The sequence below is a fragment of the Electrona antarctica genome (assembly GCF_951216825.1).
Source record: "Electrona antarctica genome assembly, chromosome: 14".
Taxonomy (NCBI): Eukaryota; Metazoa; Chordata; class Actinopteri; order Myctophiformes; family Myctophidae; genus Electrona; species Electrona antarctica.
In genome coordinates, this window is record NC_136795.1 from 10,224,886 (window position 1) to 10,251,439 (window position 26,554).

The 26,554-nt window shown below is 42.7% G+C and overlaps 1 protein-coding gene across 1 annotated transcript in view; it reads right to left on the bottom strand.

The window, feature by feature from the left end:
• Positions 1 to 261: 261 nt before the first annotated feature.
• Positions 262 to 26,554, bottom strand: part of cpt1a2b (carnitine palmitoyltransferase 1A2b) — a 54,528-nt gene continuing 28,235 nt past the window's right edge. The window contains exons 11-19 of the mRNA XM_079519400.1: positions 26,166 to 26,354; positions 25,487 to 25,592; positions 25,033 to 25,149; positions 15,080 to 15,244; positions 13,835 to 13,963; positions 9,744 to 9,899; positions 6,285 to 6,398; positions 5,693 to 5,785; positions 262 to 4,700 (exon numbers count right to left, since the gene is read on the bottom strand). Coding sequence (XP_079375526.1) covers positions 4,578 to 4,700; positions 5,693 to 5,785; positions 6,285 to 6,398; positions 9,744 to 9,899; positions 13,835 to 13,963; positions 15,080 to 15,244; positions 25,033 to 25,149; positions 25,487 to 25,592; positions 26,166 to 26,354 — 1,192 coding nt within the window. The 3' untranslated portion in view covers positions 262 to 4,577. The remainder of the gene's footprint in view (positions 4,701 to 5,692; positions 5,786 to 6,284; positions 6,399 to 9,743; positions 9,900 to 13,834; positions 13,964 to 15,079; positions 15,245 to 25,032; positions 25,150 to 25,486; positions 25,593 to 26,165; positions 26,355 to 26,554) is intronic.

Genomic DNA, 26,554 nt, shown 5'->3' on the forward strand with positions numbered 1-26,554 from the left:
TGGAGTGGAGTCTGCGGAAACATTGCCCACCACTCCTGAATGAAGTGTCTGGTGCTGGGACTCTGGTGCAATGCACAGGTCCTGGGCCTGGTGAGAGCACGAGTGGACCTGGTGAGACGTAGGAGGGGCCCGGACGGGAGTCAACCCACAGAGCCTAGTCCTTCCATGCGCCAGAAGCGTACTCTAATCTCGGCGACCTGCCGACCTCCACATGTAACCGCTCATACCTTTAATGATCAAATAATAACATCCCAAAAACAGTACAATATAAGTATCTTTAATTTATACAGCCCATTATCACCACCATTTCTAAAAGGCATATTCCAGAAAGTCCACAATTTACATTTAAATAAACATTCAAATCCAAACGATAGACAGCGACAGTTACAAGATATTTCTTGTGGAGTGTAAAAAAGGCCCCTATTAGATGACTTCAACAGGCATTAACCTACAGTACCCAGAGATTCATCAACAATGTTTAAGCAAGAAAATAGTACCAGTTTAGGTTAAATAAGAAATACAAAAATATACAAAAACATAGATAAAATGTAACATCTTCATTTCAACCTTTAGCCCCAAAAAACAAAGCAACATTCTGAAGCTGCTACTGAATGTTAGTTGCAAAGGCTCTAATGCCAAAAGGATGAATTCATGAGACATTTTATTTTATCTGTCTGTCATTAGGTTATTAGCTCCTTAGCTTTTGTCTTAAAAAGACACAGATGTACAACAATAGGAATGCTTAAGTAGCGTCAGATGGTTTGTATGTATCGAAACCACAAAATACAGAAATCGAGAGGGGAAATCTCCAAATTTTACCGACAGATCCATCAGTAAGCTCCAAAGGTGTACTGTGCACTTATTGTAGTTCAATTTGGATTAATTTAATTACCAATCGACTCAGGGAATGTGAAAACATTTGCATTGATTTTCAAAGAGCATTGTGTGGCTATTCAAGTCACATGCTCAGATGATGTGTGCATCAAGCTTAATCTATTCCAAGTTGCAGTAGACAGTACAGTGCAAGACATTTATTGTGCACAGCTTGTGATTATCTGATGCACAAATTATATGAACATGATGAATGCTCTTTATATTAAAAAAAATACAAATGTTAGCACATAACCTGGTGAAGACAGCTTGTTGGCAATTCAAATAATCAATTGGAGCTACATTGAGTGTGCACTGTGCAGCATATTTTTCTAATTTGTTAGTACTGCTGCCAGTACTCTTACCGATATATTTGATGGCCTCACATCTGACATGCCGTTTCATTGTGATTCAAATCTGACATGCCGTTACAATGTGATTCAAATCTATTGGATTTAAATGAAAATTAAGGTTGTAAAACGAAACATCAAACCAGAAAACGGATTAGGAAATAAGCAGTTATGTGTTGTGTTAAACCTGAGTTTATAGACAGTAGCCACTATGAGATTTGAGGTGTTTAAGATTCTAAACTCATATAATAATCTCTACAAATAGAAATACAACACACTTTGGTCACATGTGAACAGGGATGTAGTGGAGAGTAAAGGCCGACTTAATTTAATTAAGCATTAGCAAAAATAGCAATTTAGCAGCAGCTATCAAAACGCTTTTGTTTGCGGCTACCCTAGTGAATCAAAAGTGTATTAACTGAGCGTGCCATGAAAACGAGGCAACTAACTTCAAAGTTTATGCAACATTCCACCTTGATTTCTTGGCAAAGGAGTGGGATACTATAACAACATTAAGAAGCATTTATTACAATGAATAATTCATTCACAGATGTAACATTTAAATCCTGCGTGTGGCCCTTCAACTTCATTACGGTATTTTGCACCACTACATCGCTGCTCACAAGAACATCATCTGATGTCACCAACAGCAGCTAAAAGACCAAGCGTAGCACATTCTTTTTACAACAAAGGAAAAATACACTTAAAACATAATAATAATTTGGTTCCATAAGGAATTGCATTGAAGGAAATCATATACTACAATGTACAGTTTGTACACCAGACTTTTTTTTTAAACATCAGTTTTTGAAATGCAGTGTCAAGTGGAAAACAAGTGTCCGTCTCAGACCAACAGAGGCAGAGACTGGTGCTTTTTGAAAAAAATGCATTCACTCTTTTATACTTTAAAATTGTGACGTGATAAAGGTTTTCAACATTTTGAAGATTCCATCTCCCCACAGCCATGAACCTCTGCCAATATAGCTCAAAGAAAAATGAAATTTTCATATTCAAATGTAAACAAATTTCTCCACTGTGAAAAGCCACAAACACAACTTGAATTAAAAAAAGAAAAAAAACTTCAACAAAGTTATACAGACTATCTGGCAGTCATGGAAATACATGTCCAGCAGCTTAAATGACCATAATTATCCTTGAGGTGTTCTGGTTTATGATGACTTCTAGAAACAATGCATCATCTTCTTAGGTTAAATAAAACACATCACGATACTGTACCAGAAGAATCAAGTGCACCCTCAAAATGATCTAAAACATCTGAACTAGGCCATCTATATAACATCTGAATTAGGCCAATTATGTGTCCTGATAATAAAAAAGTAAAATACTAAAAATAGATATTTGAACTTCTCCTTCTGTTCTTCCATCTATCCTTCCGTTGGGTGTCATTAATAAATCTCTCCAGTGTTATACTGAAAGCGTAACACTTCTTGGAAACGGCTTGAACTAGGATTGAGTTGTTTTGCACAATAATCTCAAAATGTGAAACGTACAAATGTAAGCATGGACCCTGATTGGTTTCCCTGACCCTGAAACGAATCATTGGTAATAGAATCATAATCAATCATAATCATATTTATGATTTAGAATCATAAATATTTATAATAAATATTTAATAAATGATTGAATTAAAAAGGCAACTGCCAACATGTTTTCGACCTTGTTGGTCGAAACATGTTAGTAGTTGCCTTATTAATTCAATAAAGGCTTTCCATGTTTTTAACTTTGAGTGATCCTCTCTTTTTATCTATTTTTTGAATAGTTGATACAGATACAGACCGGTATTGCCCGGATCCTCTCTTTCTATCTATGTATTGATCCCACTTTTGAGCCGTGCGAGCACCTTTTTATCATTATCACGTTTTGCTATCTCCGTTGAGCACCTGGTTAGTTCCTCTTTTTCTCTATTCAAAAGGCATATTTATTATAACTGATTATACAACAAGTCGTTTCGAGGAAGCAATCTGATAGGTTGAAACGGCTTCTAGCCAGCACCATTCACCACCTAATCAAAACAAAGAATTCAGCTTCTCTGTTTTCCCAGAGCGCTAGCAAACTCGGTGGCTAGGCTAGCTAGTTTCTTGGGACATTTGTGGTCGTAGTGACTACATCTGTCATTAAAAAAATATATTTTTTCAGCGATTTTCTTAGTTTTAAGGGTAACTTTTGTATAATTGCAATATTACACTAGAGGGTGTGGTTTAACGTGATTATTGCCACTTCAGTGATGCTTGCGGAACTCGACTTCGTCTCGTTCCTTACCTCACTGTCGTGGCAAAAATGTGCTTAAATCCCCATCAAAAGGGGAAAACCACAAACTCACCAAGGTGGAATTCACCCTTCACCTAATTTCCTGGCAACAAACAACAAAACAGCTCTCAAGTCTTTCTCTTTTCACCATCATTGAGATTTATCTCCCCCTCTCTTCCCATATATATATATATATATATATATATATATATATATATATATATATATACATACACACACACACACACACACACACACACACACACACACACACACACACACACACACACACACACACACACACACACACACACACACACACACACACACACACACACACACACACACACACACACACACACACACACACACAGGTAGTGGACTGAATACGTTTTGAATGGCATGGGGGGGTAATAAAGGATAACTTTTAAGACCTTGACACAATTAAGACATCCGTTGTGTAAAAAGGATCTGAAACTCAACATTCGGAAGCAGCTCTGAATATTCTGAACGCTCTGTAGACGTATATACTTGCTTGCAGGTCTGGGATTGTGGTTGAAAGGCTTCCCAGTTAGTTCTAAAAAAATACCAAAATTATTATTGTTCTAGAGCAGGGGTTCTCAACGTTTTTGGCCGGGGACCCCCGAAAATGCTTTGGCAACGTCTCGGGACCCCCGCCCCTCCCGACCCCCAATATAAATTGACTGCTACAATAACCTTAATAATAGAGACAATACACCATAAATAAATACTGAAACCAGATATAATCATTAGGGAAGGTGTATGCATGTACTATGTGTACTATATGTAAACTCTTCATTTCCATTTTACAGCCATTCAGTTGCATTAAAAAAAAAAAAAGGGAAAAAAAGTTTTTTTTGTATTTATTTTTTTAAATTTATTTGGGGACCCACCAAAATAATTTGGCGACCCCCCCCGAGGGGTCGCGACCCACGGGTTGAGAACCCCTGTTCTAGAGGAAAACCCTGCGGCAGTGTCTGTGTGTGGTGTTGAGAGAAGTTGTTTGCACATGCCAATTCAGTGTTTCCATGGTTTTGTCTCAGGGCGGTATGAAGGTCCCATCCATGTTCAGAGGATCTTCTTAGACTGACCTGGGCCTCTGGAGGACGAGGAGGTTTTAGGAGCAGAGTTAAGGAGTGCCAGGACGTCCTGGAGAGCACGACTGACCTGGGCCCCAAACCTGTGCGAGTCCTGAGGGAAAGGGAGTATTTGTGTCAACTCTTTCAATTATTAGTTCCAATTTGTGTTTCTATGAAAGGAATCGGATATGTATTTTGTGCATGTTTCTTTGTTGAATGTGTCTTTTTTCAGTGGCTGTCACCGTTTCTGTTGCATTGCGATAAGGGAGAGATGGAGGAGGTGATGGGGAGAAGGAGGTGAGGGAGTGAAAATGGCGAGGAAAGAAGAGGAGGGGTGGTGGGGAGGAAGGAGAGGGCTGTGCGATGGGTGAAAGACGGGGAGAAAGAGAAAAAGCGGGGACAATAGGTGGGACAATAAAGTAGGCGATAGAAAAAGGGTATGAAAGTAAGAGAAAAAGTATAGTAGCATAATTCCAAACGCAAGAACGGCAAAATGTTAAGAAAGGAAGCGAAATCAAGGAAAAATTAACACATTGTTGGCCCAGTCAACTTGAAAATGGATTGGGCAGAAAACTGGACAACTGGATTTCAGAACTACTCGACAGCAGGCACTGCACTCCCTTGAGTCCTTGAGTTCTTGAGTCCCTGAGTCCTTGAGTCCTTGAGTCCTTGAGTCCTTGCCGCTGAACGTGTCAAGTTTGAAACTCCGGCCACAGTGTAGATTTTTAAAAACTCTGTTTATGTGTCCCCATGTGGACAAGACAAACGGAGTGTTTTGGCTGACAGTGACTACGTCACTTTAGCTACGTTGTCGTGTGGACGGAGAGATTTTTGTAAGCGTCGCCATGTAGACTAGACGCAGAGATTTTCAAAAACAAATACGACAATAGTATCCACCGTCCTACATAGAGACTGGACATAGATTTTATCCAGGGTCATCAGATTGGTAAGACTAGCAGGCTATTCATGATCAAACTGCTATTTAGAGATGAATAACTGGAGGTGTGGCTGTGCTTTCCTACTACATTAAGTTATGATAGGCTATGGTAATCAATTCGCCAAATTGGTGTCACACTGGCAGTAACGGAGTGATTTGTTACTTACTGTATTGGTACAGGAGTGTTTTGACGACACATGGAAGTTGATCATGTCCTCTCCCACAATAATGTAGGACACGCCATAACCATCGTCAGCCACCTGATGGGAACACAAGGGAAAGGAGAATATAGTGGAATGCAGAATACAAACTGATCAGTACATGAAACAACACTCGTATATTGAAAATGTAATGTTCGAATGCAAATCAACGGAAAGCAATGTTATGTCTTGAATTTCAATTTATGTACAAAACAATCAGTGAAGCGTGATTCAAATCATACTGAGTTACCTTTGAGCACTACTAAAGCCCAAACCACACCAAAGGGTCGAGACGGGACAAGAGGGTTTTAGCCACACCAATGGGTCACCATTAGGGATGTCCCGATCAAATTTTTTTGCTCCCGATCCGATTCCGATCCTTGCAAACGGTTGCATGGTGAGTTGCATGGCGACCCATTGGTGTGGTTTGGGCTTTAAGGAAACATTAGCATCTATGTTATTACTAATTGACATTGTATCAATAATTACTGTTACATCCATGTGTTTCAGCACTACTGACTGCCAACTTTGTAACAATGAAACGTAAAACACAGCTTACAGGTCCAAATCCACCGCCCAGAGAAATGAACTCTGGGTGGTTCTTCAGGTCAAAGAGTTCCATTTGCTGAACGGGAGTCTGACTGGTGGAGAGACGCCATGGTTCTGACAGGACCTGGAGCGAGAGAGAGAAAGAGAGAGAGGGTTGGGGGGGGGGGGTGTCAGAGAACTAATTCTGAGTTATATTCTACCAAGGGGACTGACAGATACAGAGATCTCCATAATAGAGTATGGGCATAAAAGGACTTAAACTAAAGGACTGAGAGATGATTAACTGTTGGAATTGGTCAATTTATGCTGTATTAAAATATTAAAACAAACACTAAACCCTGGAAACAACTACTAATAAATCAGGGGAAACACGAAAGACGTCCTCCATATGTACTGTATAATAAGCTGGAACTGGAAAGCTTAATTCCTCCAGAGGCCCTCGGCAGACAGTCAATGATGTTAACTAAACAATGGTTTTCTTTATATATATATATATATATATATATATATATATATATATATATATATATATATATAACAATATATATATATATATATATATATATATATATATATATATATAACAATATATATATATATATATATATATATATATATATAAAAATCACACCCGTGTGAACTGAGTGGTGCAACTACTACTCTTTTGATTTTTCCATATCGTCTTCTAAAGTGAAATATCTCCAATCTGATCTTTTGCCACTATGCCTAACATCTGTTGAGGAATAACTATAAAGATTGATTATATACTAGAGATTGATTCACTCTGACGTGATATCTGTGATGTCAGTGATGTCACATACTAACCATAGCAACCATGCTCGTTTTTTTGGTTGCTAACCATAGCAACCATGCTCGTTTTTTTGGTTGCTAACCATAGCAACCATGCTCGTTTTTTTGGTACGAACAAACACGGGTACACGGGTACAAAGCCAGTTGTTGGAGTGGTTTGCACCAATCAACAAGTCAACACCAACTAAACACAGAAAAAAAATCACACCCGTGTGAAGTGAGGGGCGCTCATATCATCATACATCATCTCATTCCGGCCAATCACAATTTGCATCCTCACCTTCGTCTTCAATGTTTGTATTTACGCAATATTAGTGTTTGAACAAACACAGGGGTGACGTGACATTGTAATTGGCTAGCAAAATTAGTGGGAGGGGCCTATATTAGCGATTGCGGCAACCACACTTTGCACATTTTCAAGAATTGCATCTTTCTAGTTTAACTGTTGCAGCCCAACACAAGCTTATTCTGCATCCCTACACTGTTGGACAATCCCAATGGGTATGATTCTATCATTTACTTCACAGAGGCAGTTCATCATGGACTAAACCAGGGGTTCTCAACGTTTTTGGCTGGGGACCCCCGGAAATGCTTTGGCCATGTTTCTCGTAACCCCCGCCCTGCCCCCCTTCCCCACCCCCAATACAAACTGACTGCAAAAATAACCTTAATAATAGAGAAAATACATCATAAATGAATACTGAAACCAGATATAATCATTAAGGAAAGTTTATGCATGTACTGTACTATGTGTTATGTGTACTATGTAAACTCTTAATTTTCCCAGCCATTCAGTTGCAACAAATGTTATATATATAATTTGGGGACCCCCCAAAATAATTTGGCGACCCCCCGAGGGGTCGCGACCCACGGGTTGAGAACCCCTGGACTAAACAACCCGAGTAGATTACTTTGTATAGACGGAAATCCGTCCTGGGGACGGAAAACTTTAACCCCTGTAATCGTTATAATAATAATAACAAGGGGCACGGTTGTGCAATAAGCGGCCTGCTCACTCCTCATGCATTGGAGAGCCCCAAACTGAGCATGCGCTCAGTTTGGGGCTCTCCCCGGGTTGGCAGAGGGAGAGTAGTGCCCAGGATTGCAGCTTAGGCAATTTGCACCAGATGAAAAATGGGTTACAAATTCAAGGGATACAAATTTTAATAAAAAAAAAGAATAATCGCGGTTATGAACTCGATACCGCGGTATGCCTTACGCCAGGGGTTCTCAACGTTTTTGGCTGGGGACCCCCGGAAATGCTTTGGCCATGTCTCGCGCCAATAACCAACCTAAGGACTACTAAACAATGTGTTTCCTGCACTATCCGTGGACCTCAAACATAAACATTTGAAGTCTGAGGCTTTTTTTAATGCTTTTTCTGGCTTTCGCCTTTATTTAATATTTTTTTATAGAGGGACAGACAGTAGGCTGACAGGAAATGGGGAGAGAGATGGGGGGGTGGGGGGCGTCGGGATCGGGAGTCAAACCCGCGGCACACTGCCAGACTTGGAGTACAGGCCAAGGTGTCTGGACCGCTGAGCCACGGCACAGGCCAGTCTGAGGCTTTTTTTGTATGGAAATTATGTTATTGTCCCAAAGTGACCCAAATGTTTACCTTTTCCAAAGTAAACATACATTTTGTCATGCCAATAAAGCTCTTTTGAAAACTGTGTTTCCTGGCAGAACACCATATGCTAATGGCAGAGACGAGTATGTTGTTTACTGGGATTAGATGCTGAGAAATGACTGTCATCGACACTCATGCAGTGATTTATAGACATGGATGCATAGATTGTGCTCTTGTGGGTTGAGTTTGACCCATTTCTATCACACAGCGTACATGTTGCCAAACTTGTTATTCACCATTCGTCAAAACATGATCGCGCCGGGCAGCCCTCCCTCCTCCAAGGCAGCTTCTGCTTCAGGAGCAGCGGAGGCAGGGCGCAAAGGAGCGCTTCTAAACGGGGTGGGCAGGAACTGGCACGAGAATAACTGAGTCGCGATTCAGTTATTCTCGTGCCAGTTCCCGTGCTCTCCCCCGAACGAAAATAAAAGCCTTGGTACCGAGGCTACGTTTGTGCCTCCTCTACTAACTGGCAATCGGTCGCCCCTAGGCCATTGCCTACAGTATGTGGCCTATATGGAAGCAACAGGTTACAGTATGTTATTGCAGTAAATGCTAGGTATGCGACTGCTTACTTGTAGCATATCCTTGCTATCTGAACACTAGTCTCCCATAGTGCGGCGCTATGAGCTTGTAGATCTGCTATTTTTTTTTAATCGTGAAAATGTGGCACAAATCTTTCAATAGATATTCTTTCAGAGCGAACACATTTAACTCAAATCTTTGCTTCTGGGAGGGTCCCTGGAACAACATATTTTCAGATGGGGGTCCGTGGCCAATTACAGTTAATTCTGGGGCTCCTTGACATTAAATAGTTTGAGAACCACTGAAACATATAAGAAACATGGGTTTTTCAGAAGACCGTCATGATTTAGAAGACATTTTGTAGAATCTGGCCTCAGGTCTAAATGGGTTAAACCATTTTAGAAAGGTTCACGGCACTTACTCCGACCAACGCATTTCGTCTCTCTGGACTTGATCGGGTGCCAAACGCTAAAAGTAGAAAGACCACCGATGGCCACGCTGTCTTACCTCTTTGAGGAAGGGCGAGTCCACCCCCAGGTATTTGGACACCACGTACAGACAGAACAGGTGTCTGTCAATCCCGTCTCCCGTCATGGCCAATCGGTAGAGGTTCTGGTGTTTCTCCGCCGCTTGTCGGAACAGCTGCCCGCAACGCTCCGCCCCCTGTTGAACCGAAAACAAACTGTAGTCGGTGCATCACAGAGAGCCTTGTGTGTATTCATGCAAACAAAAACCCTGCAGTTCTAGAATCTAGGAGTAGATTTGTGTTTTTAATGGCAATATCAGTGTGCGCGCACTCACTCACTCACTCACTCACTCACTCACTCACGCACGTACGTACGAATGAAGATGATTTCCCATTGCAGCTTGTCGCGTGTCTGTGTGCGCGCATGTGTTTGTAATGTAATGTCTGTGTGTATAAATCTCCCTCCCGTGACTTTGAGTTAAGTATGAGCATCTGATAATATGATTTTGAAAATATTTGATATAAATGTATTTAGATTAGATATCTATTTTATATCCAGTATGTATTCATATGAGACCAAAGAAGACAGAACTGAATGCTCTCTCTCTGTGTAGCCAGAGCACCAGTGGTGGAAGAAGTACAAGTATCAATGCTGCAATGTAGAAATACTCTGTTACAAGTTAAAGTCACGATTTCAAAATATACTTGAATATATATATATATATATATATATATATATATATATATATATATAACAAAACAAAACAAAGCTTATGTTATTTGGAAACCGTACAATAGATACAGTTGACTATAGAAAATGTCAACATTGAAAGAGTATATGAAAATACATTTCTGGGTGTATTACTGAACCACAAAATCTGCTGGAAACCCCATATAAGCTATGTAAGAACAAAGCTTGCATGGAGCATTGCAGTTCTAGGGAAAACCAAACACATTTTGGATCATAAATCACTACATATATTATATTGCTCGCTTGTCCTACCATATCTCAATTACTGTGTAGAAATTTGGGGAAGCACCTATAAAAGTAATCTAAAACCACTATGCATCCTGCAAAAAAAAGCTATCAGAATAGTTAACAAGGCAGGATATCTGGATCACACTAATACACTATTTTTACAATCACATATCATGAAGTTAATGGACCTTGTTGAATACAAGACTGCACTAATCATGTTTAGAGCAAGGAAAAAATCTTTTACCAGGTAATGTACAAAAAATGTTCAGTGATAGAGAGGGGGGTTATAATTTAAGACAAGAACTTAATTTCAAAGTACACTGTGTTAAGTTAAAATCGAAGAGTATGTGCATCTCAGTTTGTGGAGTAAAATACGACACCCTAATGTGACCCAGATGTGTTCACACATCTGGGTCACAAAACATGTTTTCAACAGGAGAATGTCTCTGTGTCAGACATGTTCTCACACTCGTAAATATATTTGTATTAGGTCGAGTGGGGAGGGGGTCTGGGTAGAAGACACACATTTTAGCTACTCCCACTTCCCACAGTTCAATATAGGCTATATGCGTCTTGCATCTCATTATGATAGTATGACTGTGTGTCGCACGCAGAACATGCGCACGCACACACAAGAAGACGGTGTTTTACCCCAAGAGTATTGGTGATCACAGGCCTGTGGTCATCCATGACTCGACCATCTCACAGGTCTCCTTGTATATAGAGATTAAAATAGGGTGCATTTTGCATCCCAAAACGCAGTTTATAGTTAAGGGACACAATAAAACAACGACCTCTGCATCCATGGGATGCACTACTGTACTGTTTTTTTTTAATTCTAGTTTATTTTGCTAGCTTTAGTTATAATAATCATTTCTTCTTCTGTTTTCTACATGAATATAACCACATTATAACCATATAAAATGAAAGGGGAGTTAAATGCTGTAATTTGTAAAAAAGAAATGGCAAAATATGACTCCTTAACGTCGTTGAAGTGGGACTCATAACATGTCCCTGGGGCTCATCTAAAAGACCATCCCGGCATCCCGGGACTCATTACATTGAAAACCTATTTACATCACTGTATATATACTTGGGGATCTGTATTGACAACTCACTAACTTGGAATACACATGTTGACAGTCTCTGTAGTAAACTACAGCAAAGACTGCACTTCCTTCAACGTCTCAGGGTTCATGGTGTTGACCAAAAATGTATGTTAGTGTTCTATCGAGCAGTATTGGAAAGCCTGGTCAGGTTTGGCATCACAGTTTGGTTCGGTAATCTCTCAGTGCAACTGAGGTCCAAATTGTTCAGATTGGAGCAAACTGCAGGGAAGATCATAGGGGTAAGACAACTGCCCTCTCTGCAGTCTATTTATGAGCAGGCTACATTAAAACAGGCTCAAAAAATTGTCAGTGATGTCATGTTTTAAATGGCGAGTTTGTACTTCTGCCCTCTAGGAGAAGATACAAAGAACCAAAGTGGAAGTACATCAGATTTAAAAAAACGTTTGTACCAGCATCAACTAAGATGTTGAACGAGGCTCTGAAACAGCAGTAACTGTGTGAGGCTAGATTATACACATCATGTGTGCAATGGTGTAATGTTGTGTCTCCCTCTGTAATGTATTTTTGTCAGTCTTGATGTTTTATGTGTGGCTGTAGCTGGGGTGAAAGCCCAAGACAAATTTCCTTTGTGGACAATAAAGTTTACCTTGACCTTGATACAGTAGCGATCCAGATAAATATCAAATATCATTTTTGATAATGATCAGAGCGGCCCCGATCGGCTCGGGAGGGTTCAGATTGGATCTTTGAACACTCGTTAATTTAACTCTCAGAGTTACAGACCCATAAGGGTTCATTTGGTTCCAAACTATAATTTAGCTGGGGACCCCCTGGAACTCCCTCAAGGACCCCTGTGGGTCCCCGGACCCCACTTTGGGAGCCACTGGTCTAGTCTATGTTGAGTCTCTGGCAGACCAAATCAGATTTTCTGATTCTAGACAAATTGAAATCAGATTCTGAACAGCAAAACAAACAAAAAACATACAAACAAACAGACACGGAAACGAACCGCTTAAGCTCCATTTTGGAGCTGCACGCCGGTGTTGTGCAGTGAAAATAGCCAATCTACAAGCTCACACTGCGTCACACTACTTTGAAAAACTTTCTGAGAGACTCATTGGCCTCGAGCGAAGATTTGAGATCTGCCTGGAGCGTCTATCTGCGATACAAGGGATGTTACTACGGGCAAAACTCGAGAGAGATGATTCTGAATAAAATAAGAATCCCTTTCTCGCATAATCTGGAAAAAGGCTCATGGCGAATGCAGTGGAGAAGATCACGCGCACCCCCCCCACCTCCCCCCCGCACACAACATCTGAAAGTGCTCCCGTCTGGGAACCAAGGCCACGCAGTCTGTACAGCTTGCTGTGTTATTCCTCTCACTATCTGGACTTTGAGACAGCGCGACCTGGGATCCAAATCCGGGAGGACAGCTCAGGACACACAAACATAAACAATGAACTTAACGAACACTTCACACACTCCTACACCACACGCCGCCCTCCCCCCCCCCCCTTGGATGATGCCCAAGCCCCACCCGCTGCTGCTCCGGCTGTGCTCCCTTTTTTTTTTTCCTACGCGCACGCAGCCCTTCCAACTTGAAGAGCGGCGTGAGAGTAGTGCTTTTTGATCGGTGTACAGACCTACAACCCGCCCTGCCCCCCACCCAAGAACATTCTGTGCCCACACGATACAATGCAACTGTAATGTAATGTGATGTGATGTTTACACCCGTCCCCCCCTCCCTCTCTGTCAAAACACCCACCCCAACTCTGCCCCCCCCCCCCCCTATCCTTCTTTTTTCTTCTTTTCTTATTTTTCTGATGTAAAGAGAAGCTAGTGGCGGCGCGACCCATGTTGCTGCGGCCCGTGTATTCATTCAACACATCATAATTTCGTTGTACTTTCGTTGTACTTGTACTTCATTGAACAATGACAATAAACCCCCATTCCATTCCATTCCATTCCACTATATGACGTTGTGAGTTTGTAGATGCAATATTCGAAAAATAATAAAAACGACATGCCCAAAATAGGGAGGCCAGGCAGGTTCAGGTTGAAACAAGTAGTTAGGGTAATTTACCTCTCCAGCCTCCACGGCCTTGACGAAGGTACAACTCTCGTTGGAACAAGAGCGGACGGTCTCTGTGCGACCTTCTCTAAACAGACGGGTCATGGAGGCCTCGTAGGTCAGACAGAAACCACCACGATCCTGGAAGAGAGGAGGGGAGCGGAGGGAGAGGAGTAGAGGAGGAGGAGCAGAACAGCGGAAGAGGGGGAGAAGGGGAGAGAGGAGAAAGAGGGCAAGAAGGAAATGAGAGACAGAAAGACACGAGGAGATGCAAAGAAGAAGTACAAATAGGAGAAGATAGGAGAAGTTAGAGAAGATGGAGGAGAGAGGAGTGAATGGGGGAGGGAAAGTAAAACACATGTTTAATAGGCGTTTTTAATGTGTCCAAACAAAAGGGATGTGGATGTTTGTAGTGCTACTACATACTGTGACAAGGTACAATGTTTTGCATGGAATTCATTTTGTTGACACATTATGTCTGTACATGTAGAAATATGCAATAAATGGTTTACATGTAACGCATTAGAAAAAATGTAAAGCTGCAGGTTGATGTGTGTGTGTGTGTGTGTGTGTGTGTGTGTGTGTGTGTGTGTGTGTGTGTGTGTGTGTGTGTGTGTGTGTGTGTGCGTGTGTGTGTGTGCTGAGCATTCATTAAACTGCTCCGCTGTAACTACCACCGTTAATGTAGTGGGTGCAGATTTAAGATGCATTTGCAACCTCTGTGGACTGTGTGCTTCAACACGATCGCAAGCTTGCATACTACAAAGCACTGCTCACCGATGGGAGTATACCGACAGCCGGTGCTGCTTGGTGGCCCTTCCCATGAGCAGCTATACCGGGAAGAGAGGTGTTGGACCTGGCCTTCTAGCAGTGTGTCCGTCCGCTGTCGGAACAACAGTGGGTGGATTTTGGGCCCATGGGATCAGCCACGCTACGGAGAACGATATGACACCGGGGTGGCAATGCAGGAGTGGACTAGGAAATTGTTTCCTCTGGTGGTCCAGCCTGGGACATACCCGCGGACTGGTTGTTGGAGGGGGTTTTCGAACTTAGGATGCATGCCTACACTACTTGTGCCCATGGAATGCTGGGTGACATGACATGCTTTGTTGTATCATGACTGAGGACATATTCCTTGATTTTGTGGAGGTAACTTTGCTGCACCTGAACTATTTATGTCCTTGTATGCAATTGCCTCTGTGTGGACATAAATACATTGTTAAAATGTGTGCGTGCGTGCGTGCGTGCGTGCCTCACTCTGTAGTAGGCCAGCTGCAGACTGAGTTGTATAAAGGCATCGGGACTGATGCGTAGCTTCTTGATGCGTCCCTTGCCAAACTCCCTGAACGGGAAAACATGACAGTCCACGTCATCTGCCAACGACTGGGCAACAGCCAGAGAACTGGCTACCTGGGCCTGGACCTGAGATATGAGAGGAGAGAGAGAGAGAGAGAGAGAGAGAGAGAGAGAGAGAGAGAGAGAGAGAGAGAGAGAGAGAGAAGGAAGAGGGGAAAAAGTTTCTAAATGAGAACAGTGTTTTGGAGAAATAGTACAGAGACTCTAGTGATCTGATCTTGTAAATGACAACTCTTCAGACAAGACATTTTCTTTTAATGTAGCGTGAAATAACAAGGATTAACATCTGCTCATCTTGAAGGCCATATTGAATGGCATCTTTGCTCCACAAATGTTGTTCGTTCGTGAGACTTATGAACACATGCTTGAACAATGCTGGATTCTTTGCCAATAAATACTCAAGACGCCAAAACCCTTTCAGACTTATCACACCAGTCACAGATGCACTGCAATTTTGCAGCAATGTAAAGAATGGCACCAATGGAACAGGATGGCGTGGGAGAGACAACCACATTACAACAATGACAAAGTGCAGAGGTGTCTAGGCATGAACACACATGACACAGAGAGAGCCACGGCAGTTTCCTCTGTTGATTTATGACGAGTTACCGCTAAGCCATGTGGTCAAAATATGTTTTCTTTTTTTAGCTATGTATAGCCACCAATCGTGGAAATGTATGACTGCAGGTTACAAATAATTGTACTTTACTTGTATCCATGGTCCAGCTACAGTATAGAGAGTTAAATCATCTACAAGCTCACAATGCGTCGCATTGTAGATCTGCCATTTTCAAAAGATTTTGTATACATTTGAAAACTTGAAATGGGACATTCTGCACAATGAGTACTTTTACTTTGGTACTTAGAGTATATTTTATGACAATCCTTTTGTACTTTTACTCAAGTAAAAGCCACCGAGTGGCGCGCTACGAGCTTGTAGGTCTGCTATTTTTTTTAAATCGAAGAACGACTGACATAGAAACATTTTTAGAATCTGATCTCAGGTCAAAATGGGTTAAGTACAAAATGCAAGTCTTTTTTCCATTACTGCTCCTTTTCGCATAAGGGGCGAGCTCCAAAAGTGGTCTTTGGTATTTGGTACCACTCCACAAAAAGTGTATATATACCACTTTTAAAAGTGGTATATGGTATTGCTGGTGGCATCCAAAAAGCCTTAACAAAAAAGTGGCTTACAAATGTTATACCAACTATAAATGAACGGATTGATTTAATCTATAGTATATTTATTATAGAGAGAATTACATTCAGCTTTAGAGGCCAGGTTGAAGTCTTCACAGATAACTGGTTTAGATGGATTACTCATGTCTCTACAATAAGACCTGATTTTGTTTAAATTAATTTGTTTAACCTGTAGAAGCAGATGCACCTGTTTGAGGTACTTATGTATTATGATCATCAATAGAGAAGAGAGGCAGATATCTCCCCTTGTGTGTATTGTTTGTATATTGTCTTGTTTTGTTTTGTTTCTGTTGTATGTATTGTCAATTGTCAGCCGTTTCGTTTACATGTTCGTTTGTTTGATTAAAATTCAATAAAAAGTAAATTGAAAAAATATATATATATATATAAATAAAAGTGGTATATATATATGCCATATATATATATATATGCCACTTTTCTAGCTCAAAGTATGTGGAAGGAAGTAGTTAAGAGTGAAGTAATCAGACGCTGCAAATGTCCTCAAGTACACTGTTGACCTCAATGACCTGCAGGTTCGGAGGACGTGACACAGAGACATACTGTAACCTGGAGGGCTGGCTCCATCCTCTGAGTCACGTCCTCATTTTCAATTCCAGACTTCTACATTTGATCTTGCTCCGGAGACCGAGAGTAATCCCACCAGATCAAAGCTGAGACAAGGAAGCGGTCTTGTAGATGTCACAAAAAAAATATATATATATACACGTGTGTGTATATATATATATATATCCCATTCAGACCTGACGTCAAAATGAAAAAAAAAGTCTTCTGAAAGAATATTTTCTATTTCCGTATATCAGCAAAATGTATATATTTTTTATGTTAGACATTGAGGGAAATTAAGATTCTCAGATTAAAAAAAGATAAACGCCGCTTATCAACTAACCGGTTAATCGATCAACAAGGTAATTCATTATCAATTCATGAATTAATTCCCATCCCTACTCAATACTGATATTTGATTGTTCAAAAGTCACCCCGCCATACTTGCCAATAAACGATAAGGGATAAGCCAACTGTGACTGTGAATACATCTGTGAACAACAGATTCACATAAGGAAGCAGCATACCCATGTTAACCACTTAAAGGAGCATTCAGTGATTTGGGTGATTTGGAAAACCACCCAGTCCGCCCCAGTAACAAAATGTGCACATGCACGCTCTACAGTGGGGGGAAGTGCAACAGGCCAACAGCATGTGCACCAAGGCCCGCCCCCACTCGATCATGATTGGAGGAAGGCCCCTCTCATCCTGATTGGATGACGGTTTTGCCACCCGCCACCAAAACTGAAACTAGGATTTTTTGACCCCAGGGGCTCACTGGGGACAGGGAGGAACTCCTTATATGGTCAGCACACTCTATAGTAGGGAGGATTATCCAGAAAAAAATAAAAAATATGTGATATTTGAATTAAGTCAAATCACTGAATATACCTTTAAACAGTCTACACTTCAGTCAACAAATACCGAGTTGATGGGGGTCCTCTGAAGCTACTATATACTGTATATACATACTGTACATACTGTGGTGGGAAAAGTACTCGATTCATACTGCAATGTATAAATAGGTAAAAGTCTGGATTTCAAAATGTACTTGTAGAAAAAGTACAGAAGTATTGTTATCAAAATGTACTTAAAAGTACCAAAAGTAGAAAGTACTCTTTACGCAGTATGTCCCATTTCAAGTTTTCAAATGTATAAAAAAAAACCATTTGAAAATAGACGATCTACAAGCTCACAATGCGTCACATCGCAACACATTGTGAGCTTGTAGATCGTCTGTTTTCAATTGGATGTATTAATTCATCCCCAGTTGATGGCGGCGCGACAGACCTCGGTGTCCGCGGCGGCCTCCCCTGGTTACTGTGCAGTGTCTTCGTCTATGTGTGTGTCCATGTCAGCGACAGTAAGGGGGGGAAAATGTATGTATGACCGCCGGTCACTTTTGGACATTTGTGACAACAACTTTTGTGACAAGGACGAGGGACACTGGCGAGGTGTACTGAGCGAGCTGGGATTGCTGCGTGGAACCGGCGGTGCGGAGAGTGCCGAAGCCCTGCCTACAGTGGCTCCGACTAGGAGGCACCGTAAGCGGTGTGAGAGGACGAGGAAGCGGGGCAAGCGAGCTGGAGTTCGGGCTAGGCTGAGTGCTAATCGGAGCAGACCAGCTATCCCCACAATCTTGCTAGCAAATGTGCGCTCTCTTGAGTGTCAAATGGATTACATCAGGCTCTTGAGAGCTTCTAAGCAGAGCATGAGAGACTGCTGTGCCACCGTATACACGGAGACCTGGCTCGACCAGAATATAACGGACGATGCAATTCATCTGGACGGGCTGTCACTTTTCAGGGCTGACAGAGTGCTAGCCTCGGCTGGTAAGCTGAGGCGGTCCGGCGGTCTGGCTGTCTACATAAACAAATCCTGGTGCCAAGATGCCCGGGTGGTATCGACACACTGCTCACCACAAGTAGAGCTCATGATTGTAAACTGTCGTCCGTTCTACCTGCCACGGGAGCTGACGGCCGTCATCATTGTAGCGGTCTATGTTCCACCGGAGGCTAATGTGAAGGAAGCGATGGGTCTACTTTACAACAACATCAATGAGCAGCAGACGGCGCATCCCGACGCTTTTTTTGTGATAGCTGGGGACTTCAACCAGGCAAGTCTAAAAACGGTGTTACCAAAATTCTATCAGCATGTGGACTGTGCGACGAGGGGAAACAACACATTAGATCATGTGTACACCAACATAAAAAATGCATATAGAGCAGCCCCCCTCCCTAATATTGGCTCTTCTGACCATGCAGCTGTAATGCTCATACCTATTTATAGACCTAGGGTGAAACAGAGCAGAGCAGAGCTGAAGGAGGTCAGAATGTGGCCACAGGAGGCCATCCCAGCACTGCAGGACTGTTTTGAAGACACACAGTGGGATATATTCAAGCAGGCAGCAACATATGACAATGTTGTCAACCTGGATGAATACACAGAGACTGTCATTGGATACATCAATAAATGTATTGAGGACATGACGGAGGTTAAGACCATCAGGAAGAGAGCCAACCAGAAACCTTGGCTGACCAGAGATGTCTACACACTGTTGAGGGCTCGTGATGTGGCATTTAAATCTGGGGACACCGCAGCGTTTAAGCTGGCAAAAAATAACCTGGCTCGGGGCATCAGGGATGCGAAGCGGCTGTATGGGCAGACACTCAACGGCTACTTCACGAACAACAACGACCCCAGGCGCTTGTGGCAGGGCTTTAGGACACTGTCTGATTATAAGCCCCCCTCCCAGCAGGTTGGCCACAACGACCCCTCACTACCAGACAGACTCAATGGCTTTTATGCACGGTTTGAGGTCAACAACATCACCGCGGCACAGATCCCCCCACCATCTCCCAGTGAGCAGAGGCTGCAGCTGTCGGCAGCTGGGGTAAAAAGGGCCTTCGCCAGCGTCAACCCACGCAAGGCGGTGGGACCGGATGGGATTCCTGGGCGTGTGGTGAAGGAGTGTGCTGAGCAACTTAAAGATGTTTTTTCAGACATTTTTAATATATCACTCAGCCAGGCAGTTGTGCCCACCTGCCTCAAGAGCGCCATCATCGTGCCAGTGCCTAAAAAGCCAAACCCAACTGGTCTAAATGACTTCCGACCTGTCGCCCTTACACCTGTGGTGATGAAGTGTTTTGAGCGGCTTGTCCTTCAACACCTCAAGAGCAGCCTGCCTGCGGACCTGGATCCACTACAGTTCGCATACAGAGCCAACCGCTCCACAGATGACGCCGTCTCAACTGCACTCCACCTCACCTTGTCCCATCTAGAGAAAGAGAACACCTACGCCAGGCTCCTGTTCATTGATTTTAGCTCAGCATTTAATACCATCATTCCACAACAGTTGGTGGAAAAGCTGCGGCTGCTGAATGTGGACCATGGCACCTGCACCTGGATCCTCAACTTCCTGTCTCAGAGGCAACAGAGAGTGAAAGTCGACGGCCAAACATCTGGGACCATCACAGTGAGCACAGGATCGCCTCAGGGCTGTGTCCTGAGCCCCCTGCTGTTCAGCCTGCTGACCCACGACTGCACTGCCAAATTTGGCAGTAATCATATTCTCAAATTTGCAGATGACACTACTGTGGTGGGGCTCATTAGTAAAAATGATGAGTCTGACTATAGGAAGGAGGTGGATCTACTCACAGCATGGTGCAGTTCACATAACCTCTTTCTGAATGTGGACAAAACAAAGGAGATGGTGGTTGATTTTAGGAGGAGAGCCAGCGGCTGCCATCATACACCACTGACCATCGGTGGTGCCCCTGTGGAAAGGGTCAATACCATCAAGTTCCTAGGGGTGCATCTGGCAGATGATCTGACCTCCACGATCAACACCACGGCCATCATTAAGAAGGCTCAGCAGAGACTTTACCCCCTCCGGAGGCTAAAGAAGGCGGGCCTTCCTACTCCCCTCCTCACCACCTTCTACAGGGGCACCATTGAGTCAATCCTGACCTACAGCTTCACATCTTGGTTCGGCAGCCTCAAGGCACAGGAACAATACCAGCTGAATCGGGTGGTGAAGACAGCTGGGAGGATCATTGGTGCCTCTGTTCCCCCCTTGTTGGTGCTCTATAAAGAGCGCTGTGCCAGAAGAGCCACCAGCATCATTGGGGACCCCCATCATCCCTCCCACGGCCTGTTTATGCTCCTACCCTCAGGGAAAAGGTACAGGAGTATTAGGGCAAGGACAACTAGGATGAAAAACAGTTTTTTCCCAAGTGCAGTGAGGCTCATAAACGAACTGCGCCCCCTCCCCCCCCTCCCCCCCGCAGTGAGGCTCATAAACGAACTGCGCCCCCTCCCTCCCCCCCTCCCCCGGCAAAACTGAATGAAGCGTTGGACTGAACTGGACAAAAAATGCACTTTTGATGCACAACAGCACTTTAAAAAACGGTGCTGGGAACAGTTTGTTTTTAAGGATAGCACCATGCCACTTTATTTATTTATAGGTTGTGCGTGGTGTTGGTAATTCTTAACTTTTCCATATGAATTGCATGTCATCATACATACTGGGGCTCTTTTTAAATGTTTTAGTTTTTAGCTTGTGTTTTTTAAATAGGCTCTATGTTTTATGTTGCACTGCCAATAACTGAGGGGAAACGGTATTTCATGTTCTTTTGTATGCAAGTACATAGGAAAATGACAAATAAAGTGATTCTGATTCTGAAATGTATAGTGGGCTTAAGTGGTTACTACAGTTGGAGGCCATCGATATTGTCCTTTTCTTTTTGCTGAGGTTTGCGTGATCTGCGCAAAAGGACAGTTAACCCAAACATTATGTTATAATTTAGCTATTGAAAAATAGCAGATCTACAAGCTCATAGCTAAAACTGGAGGATTTAGAAGGATTTTTTAAAATTTTGAGGTCAGGCCTAAATGGGTCAAATGATAAGGGACAATATCGGTGGCACCCAACTGTATATGTTTGTACAGCGGTTCACTGTTGCATGGCTCAACGGTTAAGACATTAATGTCTGGCCTGAGGGCCTGCTCTTGTTTACCCATGGAGGGTTTGTGCCTCGCACTCCCTGATTTACAGGAGCTCAAACATGCTGCTTGTCTGATTCATTGGCCACCCCAAGCCTCTACCCCAGTGGTTACCAAACTGGCCAATCAGCAGCAGCTATCCCGCCTCTAGCTGCTGCTGATTGGCCAGGCCGTTTTGTGGCCGGGCATCAAGTCTGCCTGAGAGTTCCCAGATGGGAGCAGGAGGGGGGAACCCAGTGTACTCTCTGCTGCCCCATCTGGCGGAGTCAGGTTACCCCCAGGGGTCCTTGAGGGAGTTCCAGGGGGTCCCCAGCTAAATGATACTTTGGAACCAAATGGACCCTTATGGGTCTGTAACTCTGAGAGTGTACAAATGGAACTAACGGGTCCATTTGGTTCCATTTGTACACTCTCAGAGTTAAATTACCATTGATTTTACAATATAAATGGGGGTCCCAGAGATAGAAATGCCATTAAATGGGGGTCCGTAGACTAATATGCATGTCAAACTGGGGGTCCTTGAAATGAAACGGGTTGAGAATCACTGCTAGAGCCGTAAAAATCTTCTCGAATGGGGGTCCCTGACATATCTTTTCAAATGGGGGTCCGCGGGCTGTGTCAATTTGGGGGTCCTTGATAAGTTTGGGAACCACTGCTCTACCCGGCCCGCCAGGATTAATTAACCCATTCAGGCCTGACGTCGAAATTGTTAAAAAAAAGTTTTCTAAATGACAATTTTCGGAAAGATTTGAGGCACATTTTAACGATTTTTCAAAAATAGCAGACCTACAAGTTCATAGCGCACCACCAGTGGCGCGCTATGAGCTTGTAGATCTGCTATTTTTCAATAGCTAAATTATAACATAATGTTTAAAACACCAAAAGGGGTTCCCGCCCAAAATGGGTTAATGGTTAATGTGGTTAAACGCTAACGTGACATGGATGTGTTCCAGGTCTCAATGGATTAATACATTCGATGTAAGTACTTGTAGTGCTTGTAGATCTGCTATTTTCAAAAGATGTTTATACACTTGAAATGGGACATTCTGCACAATGAGTACTTTTACTTTTGGCACTTTAAGGACATTTTGATGCCAATACTTTTGTACTTTTACTCAAGTACATTTTGAATTCCGGGCTTTTACTTGTCACGGAGTACTTCTATATTACAGTATTGATACTTTTACTTAAGTAGGAATATTGCCACCACTGGTACTCTATGATTTGCATGTATGACGACCTTGGGAATAGTGCTTCAAGTGATCCAATTGGGCAGAGCGGTTCAAGCTATCTCGGTACGGAACTCCTGTGTGAAGGGAAATTGGGACTGCATCGAATGAGCGCCGTCAAGGAAATGCTAACGGACGGACCGACAAAAGGGCACGCAATGACAATACGACCCGTAGTTGACCCGTAGAGACATGAAAACAACTACGGGTGTCAATGACCTGCGTCGTGTGCTTGCTGTAGGTTCAAGAATTCAACTTTGTTCCTCAGCCTTTAGCACATTCCAGTAAGTATGTGCTAAAAATGTCTTCTAAATACTGACAGTTTTCTGAAAAACTTAGGGTTAGTCAGTGTCAGTGGTTAACACATTTTGTGCCCAAGACGTCTGTGGACGTCTTTGGTATTACCGCACGGGCAGAGCCCAAGACGTCTGTGGACGTCTTTGAAAAATATATATTTTTAAAAATAAAAAAATACAATGATTTTTATTTTGTTTTAATACGTGGTGCCAAAGTTTGTGTTTTCGCCATTGAGAATGCATTTGGCGTTTAAATTAAATAACTCAGAAACTATAAAACATTTCAAAGTAAAAAGTTCCAGCATGTGTCTCCACAGTCAGCTGAATTATAAAAAATGTGAATGGATTTTCTAGGTGAAAGTGATTTTTGGGCAGTTTTGCGTGGGCTGTTAAAATGTCAGTTGTTCTCAAACCTTTTCATGTGGGACCCCCCAAGGAGCCCCAAAATGTATTCTGCCGCCGACCCCCATCTGTTTTGTACCAGGGACCCGCCCAGAAGGATAAATATGAGTTAAAAATGTTCACTGTGAAAGAATATATATCCAATGATTTGCGCCACATTTTCATGATTTTTCAAAACATAGCAGATCTACACGCTAACAGGCTAACAAGTACAGTACTTAAGATAATGTACATAGTTACTTTCTACCACTGATAGAGACCCAGCCACGTCGAGATCTCGCACGTACACACCAGTGTTGATTTCGTCGACTAAAACTGTGACGAAAATGTTTGTCGACTCCCTTTTTTTACTGACGAAAACGGGAAAAAATAACTAGATAAAAACTAAGCCATGATGACTAAAACTATGACAAAACCTATTGACAATTTCGTCAACAAATAAAAACTATACAAAAATGTTAGGGAGGGACTAGTGGAGAAGAGATTCAGTAGAACTAAAAGACAAGTCATGTTATGCTTGGTTGCATGCTGAAAATAGCCGATCTACAAGCCACAATGCAACCAAGTCTAAAATGAGCCATTACAACACCATCAAAGCCTGCCAAACAAATCATTTAGTCCACTAAATCAACATGTACATTTAGTCGGCTAAAATCGTATGGTATAGAGCGTCGCAGTCCCGCACCTTACCATGGACCAGGAAATGATTCTCCGTTCATTTTCCTCATAGACATTTCAGAAAGTATTTATTTAAAGACGTTTACGCCGCGGACAAAGCCAACTCGAGTCGTGACAAATCTTGACAACAAACACAATTTTTGGGGCCGAAAAAATAATTAGAAAGAAGAAAAAAAACGGCACTTTTTTTGTTGTTTTTCTTCTTTGTAATTATTTGTTTGGTCCAAAATATTGTTTGTGTTGTCATGAGTTGTCACGACTCCAGTTGGCTTTGTCCGCGGCGTAACCGTCTTTAAATAAATACTTTAAGAAATGTCTATGGGAATAATGCATTGGGATTCATTTCCTGGTCCATGGTAGGGGGCGGGACTGCAACGCTCTATAGTCATCCGTCTGATCCGGTGCTTCACAGGGACATGTATGTATGTATGCATGTATGTATGTATGTATGTACTAGTATATATGTGTACATGTACGGTACCTCGGCGGGGATGTCCCATGCGAGGCGCTGTGGGTGAGGCAGAGAGCGATCGATGTCTCCTTTGCAGTGTTCGTCCTCTGTGTAGCCCAGCTGGAAGGCATCTGTGGCCAGAGTGAACTGGAGGAGAGGGACAGGTGTAGAGCAGCACACACAGAGATACCATCAATTTCATTTACATTTCAAGTGGATCAATACCCATGTTCAAGTGCATCACCCTATAGACCTTTATTACTGTCTGTAGGCCCATATTCTGCACACACACACACACACACACACACACACACACACACACACACACACACACACACACACACACACACACACACACACACACACACACACACACACACACACACACACACACACACACACACACACACACACACACACACACACACACACACACACACACACACACACACACACACACACACACACACACACACACACACACCTCCCAGAGGTGTGCTACTGTCGGTGCGTCAGCCCAGGAGTGCTCTGCATTCAGCCCGTTCTTCCCGTTTTTATAGATGACGATGGAGAAGGACTTATCAAACCACCTGAGAGAGAGAGAGAGAGAGAGAGAGAGAGAGAGAGAGAGAGAGGACAGAGATACCAGGGCAGGGACAGAGGAAGGAGAGAGGAAGAGATGGAGAGATGGGGTTAGTGTATCATACCATACCACCTTTAGTGATATAGCACATTTAAATACCAACAAAGTTGTAACAAAGTGCTTTACAATAATTCATGAATTAATTAATGAAGTATTTTTTTTGTTAACAAACGTTATTGAATAACTTAATCTAACCCATTATGGGCGGGAACCCCTTTTGGTGTTAGCATTATGTTATTCTTTAGCTATTGGAAAATAGCAGATCTACAAGCTCATAGCGCGCCACCGAGTGGCGCGCTACGAGCTTGTAGGTCTGCTATTTTTGAAGAATCGAAGAACGACTGACATAGAAACATAGCTTTTTCAGAAAACTGTCAGGATGTAGAAGACATTTTTAGAATCTGATCTCAGGTCAAAATGGGTTAAAAACATACAACATACACAGTGTCACTTTCAACATCCTGCGTGTAAGTGCGATTCATTTCAGAACTCGGAGCCGATCCATCTCTTTCTCTCTCACCTGTCGTAGCATCTCCCGTGCAGCAGAGACTTGGCGTAGCGGTCCAGGTTCCCTGCAGGGTCGTCTCCCATCATGCCTTGCTCCTCGTCGTCCAGGGTCACGAAGAAGGCGGCCCGTTCGATCAAGTCCAGCGATCGCTTGTTGACCCCCGAGTTGAAGTAGCACTTCCTAGTCTGAGACCACGGCATCCTGTGCCAGGAGCATGCACACGCACAGACACACAGACACAGACACAGACACACACACACACACACACACACACACACACACACGTAAGTAGGTGAGTAAACACACATTCAGTATACTATTTATCAGTGGTTCACTTAAGTGAAACTGTGAAAGTATTGATGTGAATTTATCTAGAAGCTAGTATTATAATGTTTAGTTAT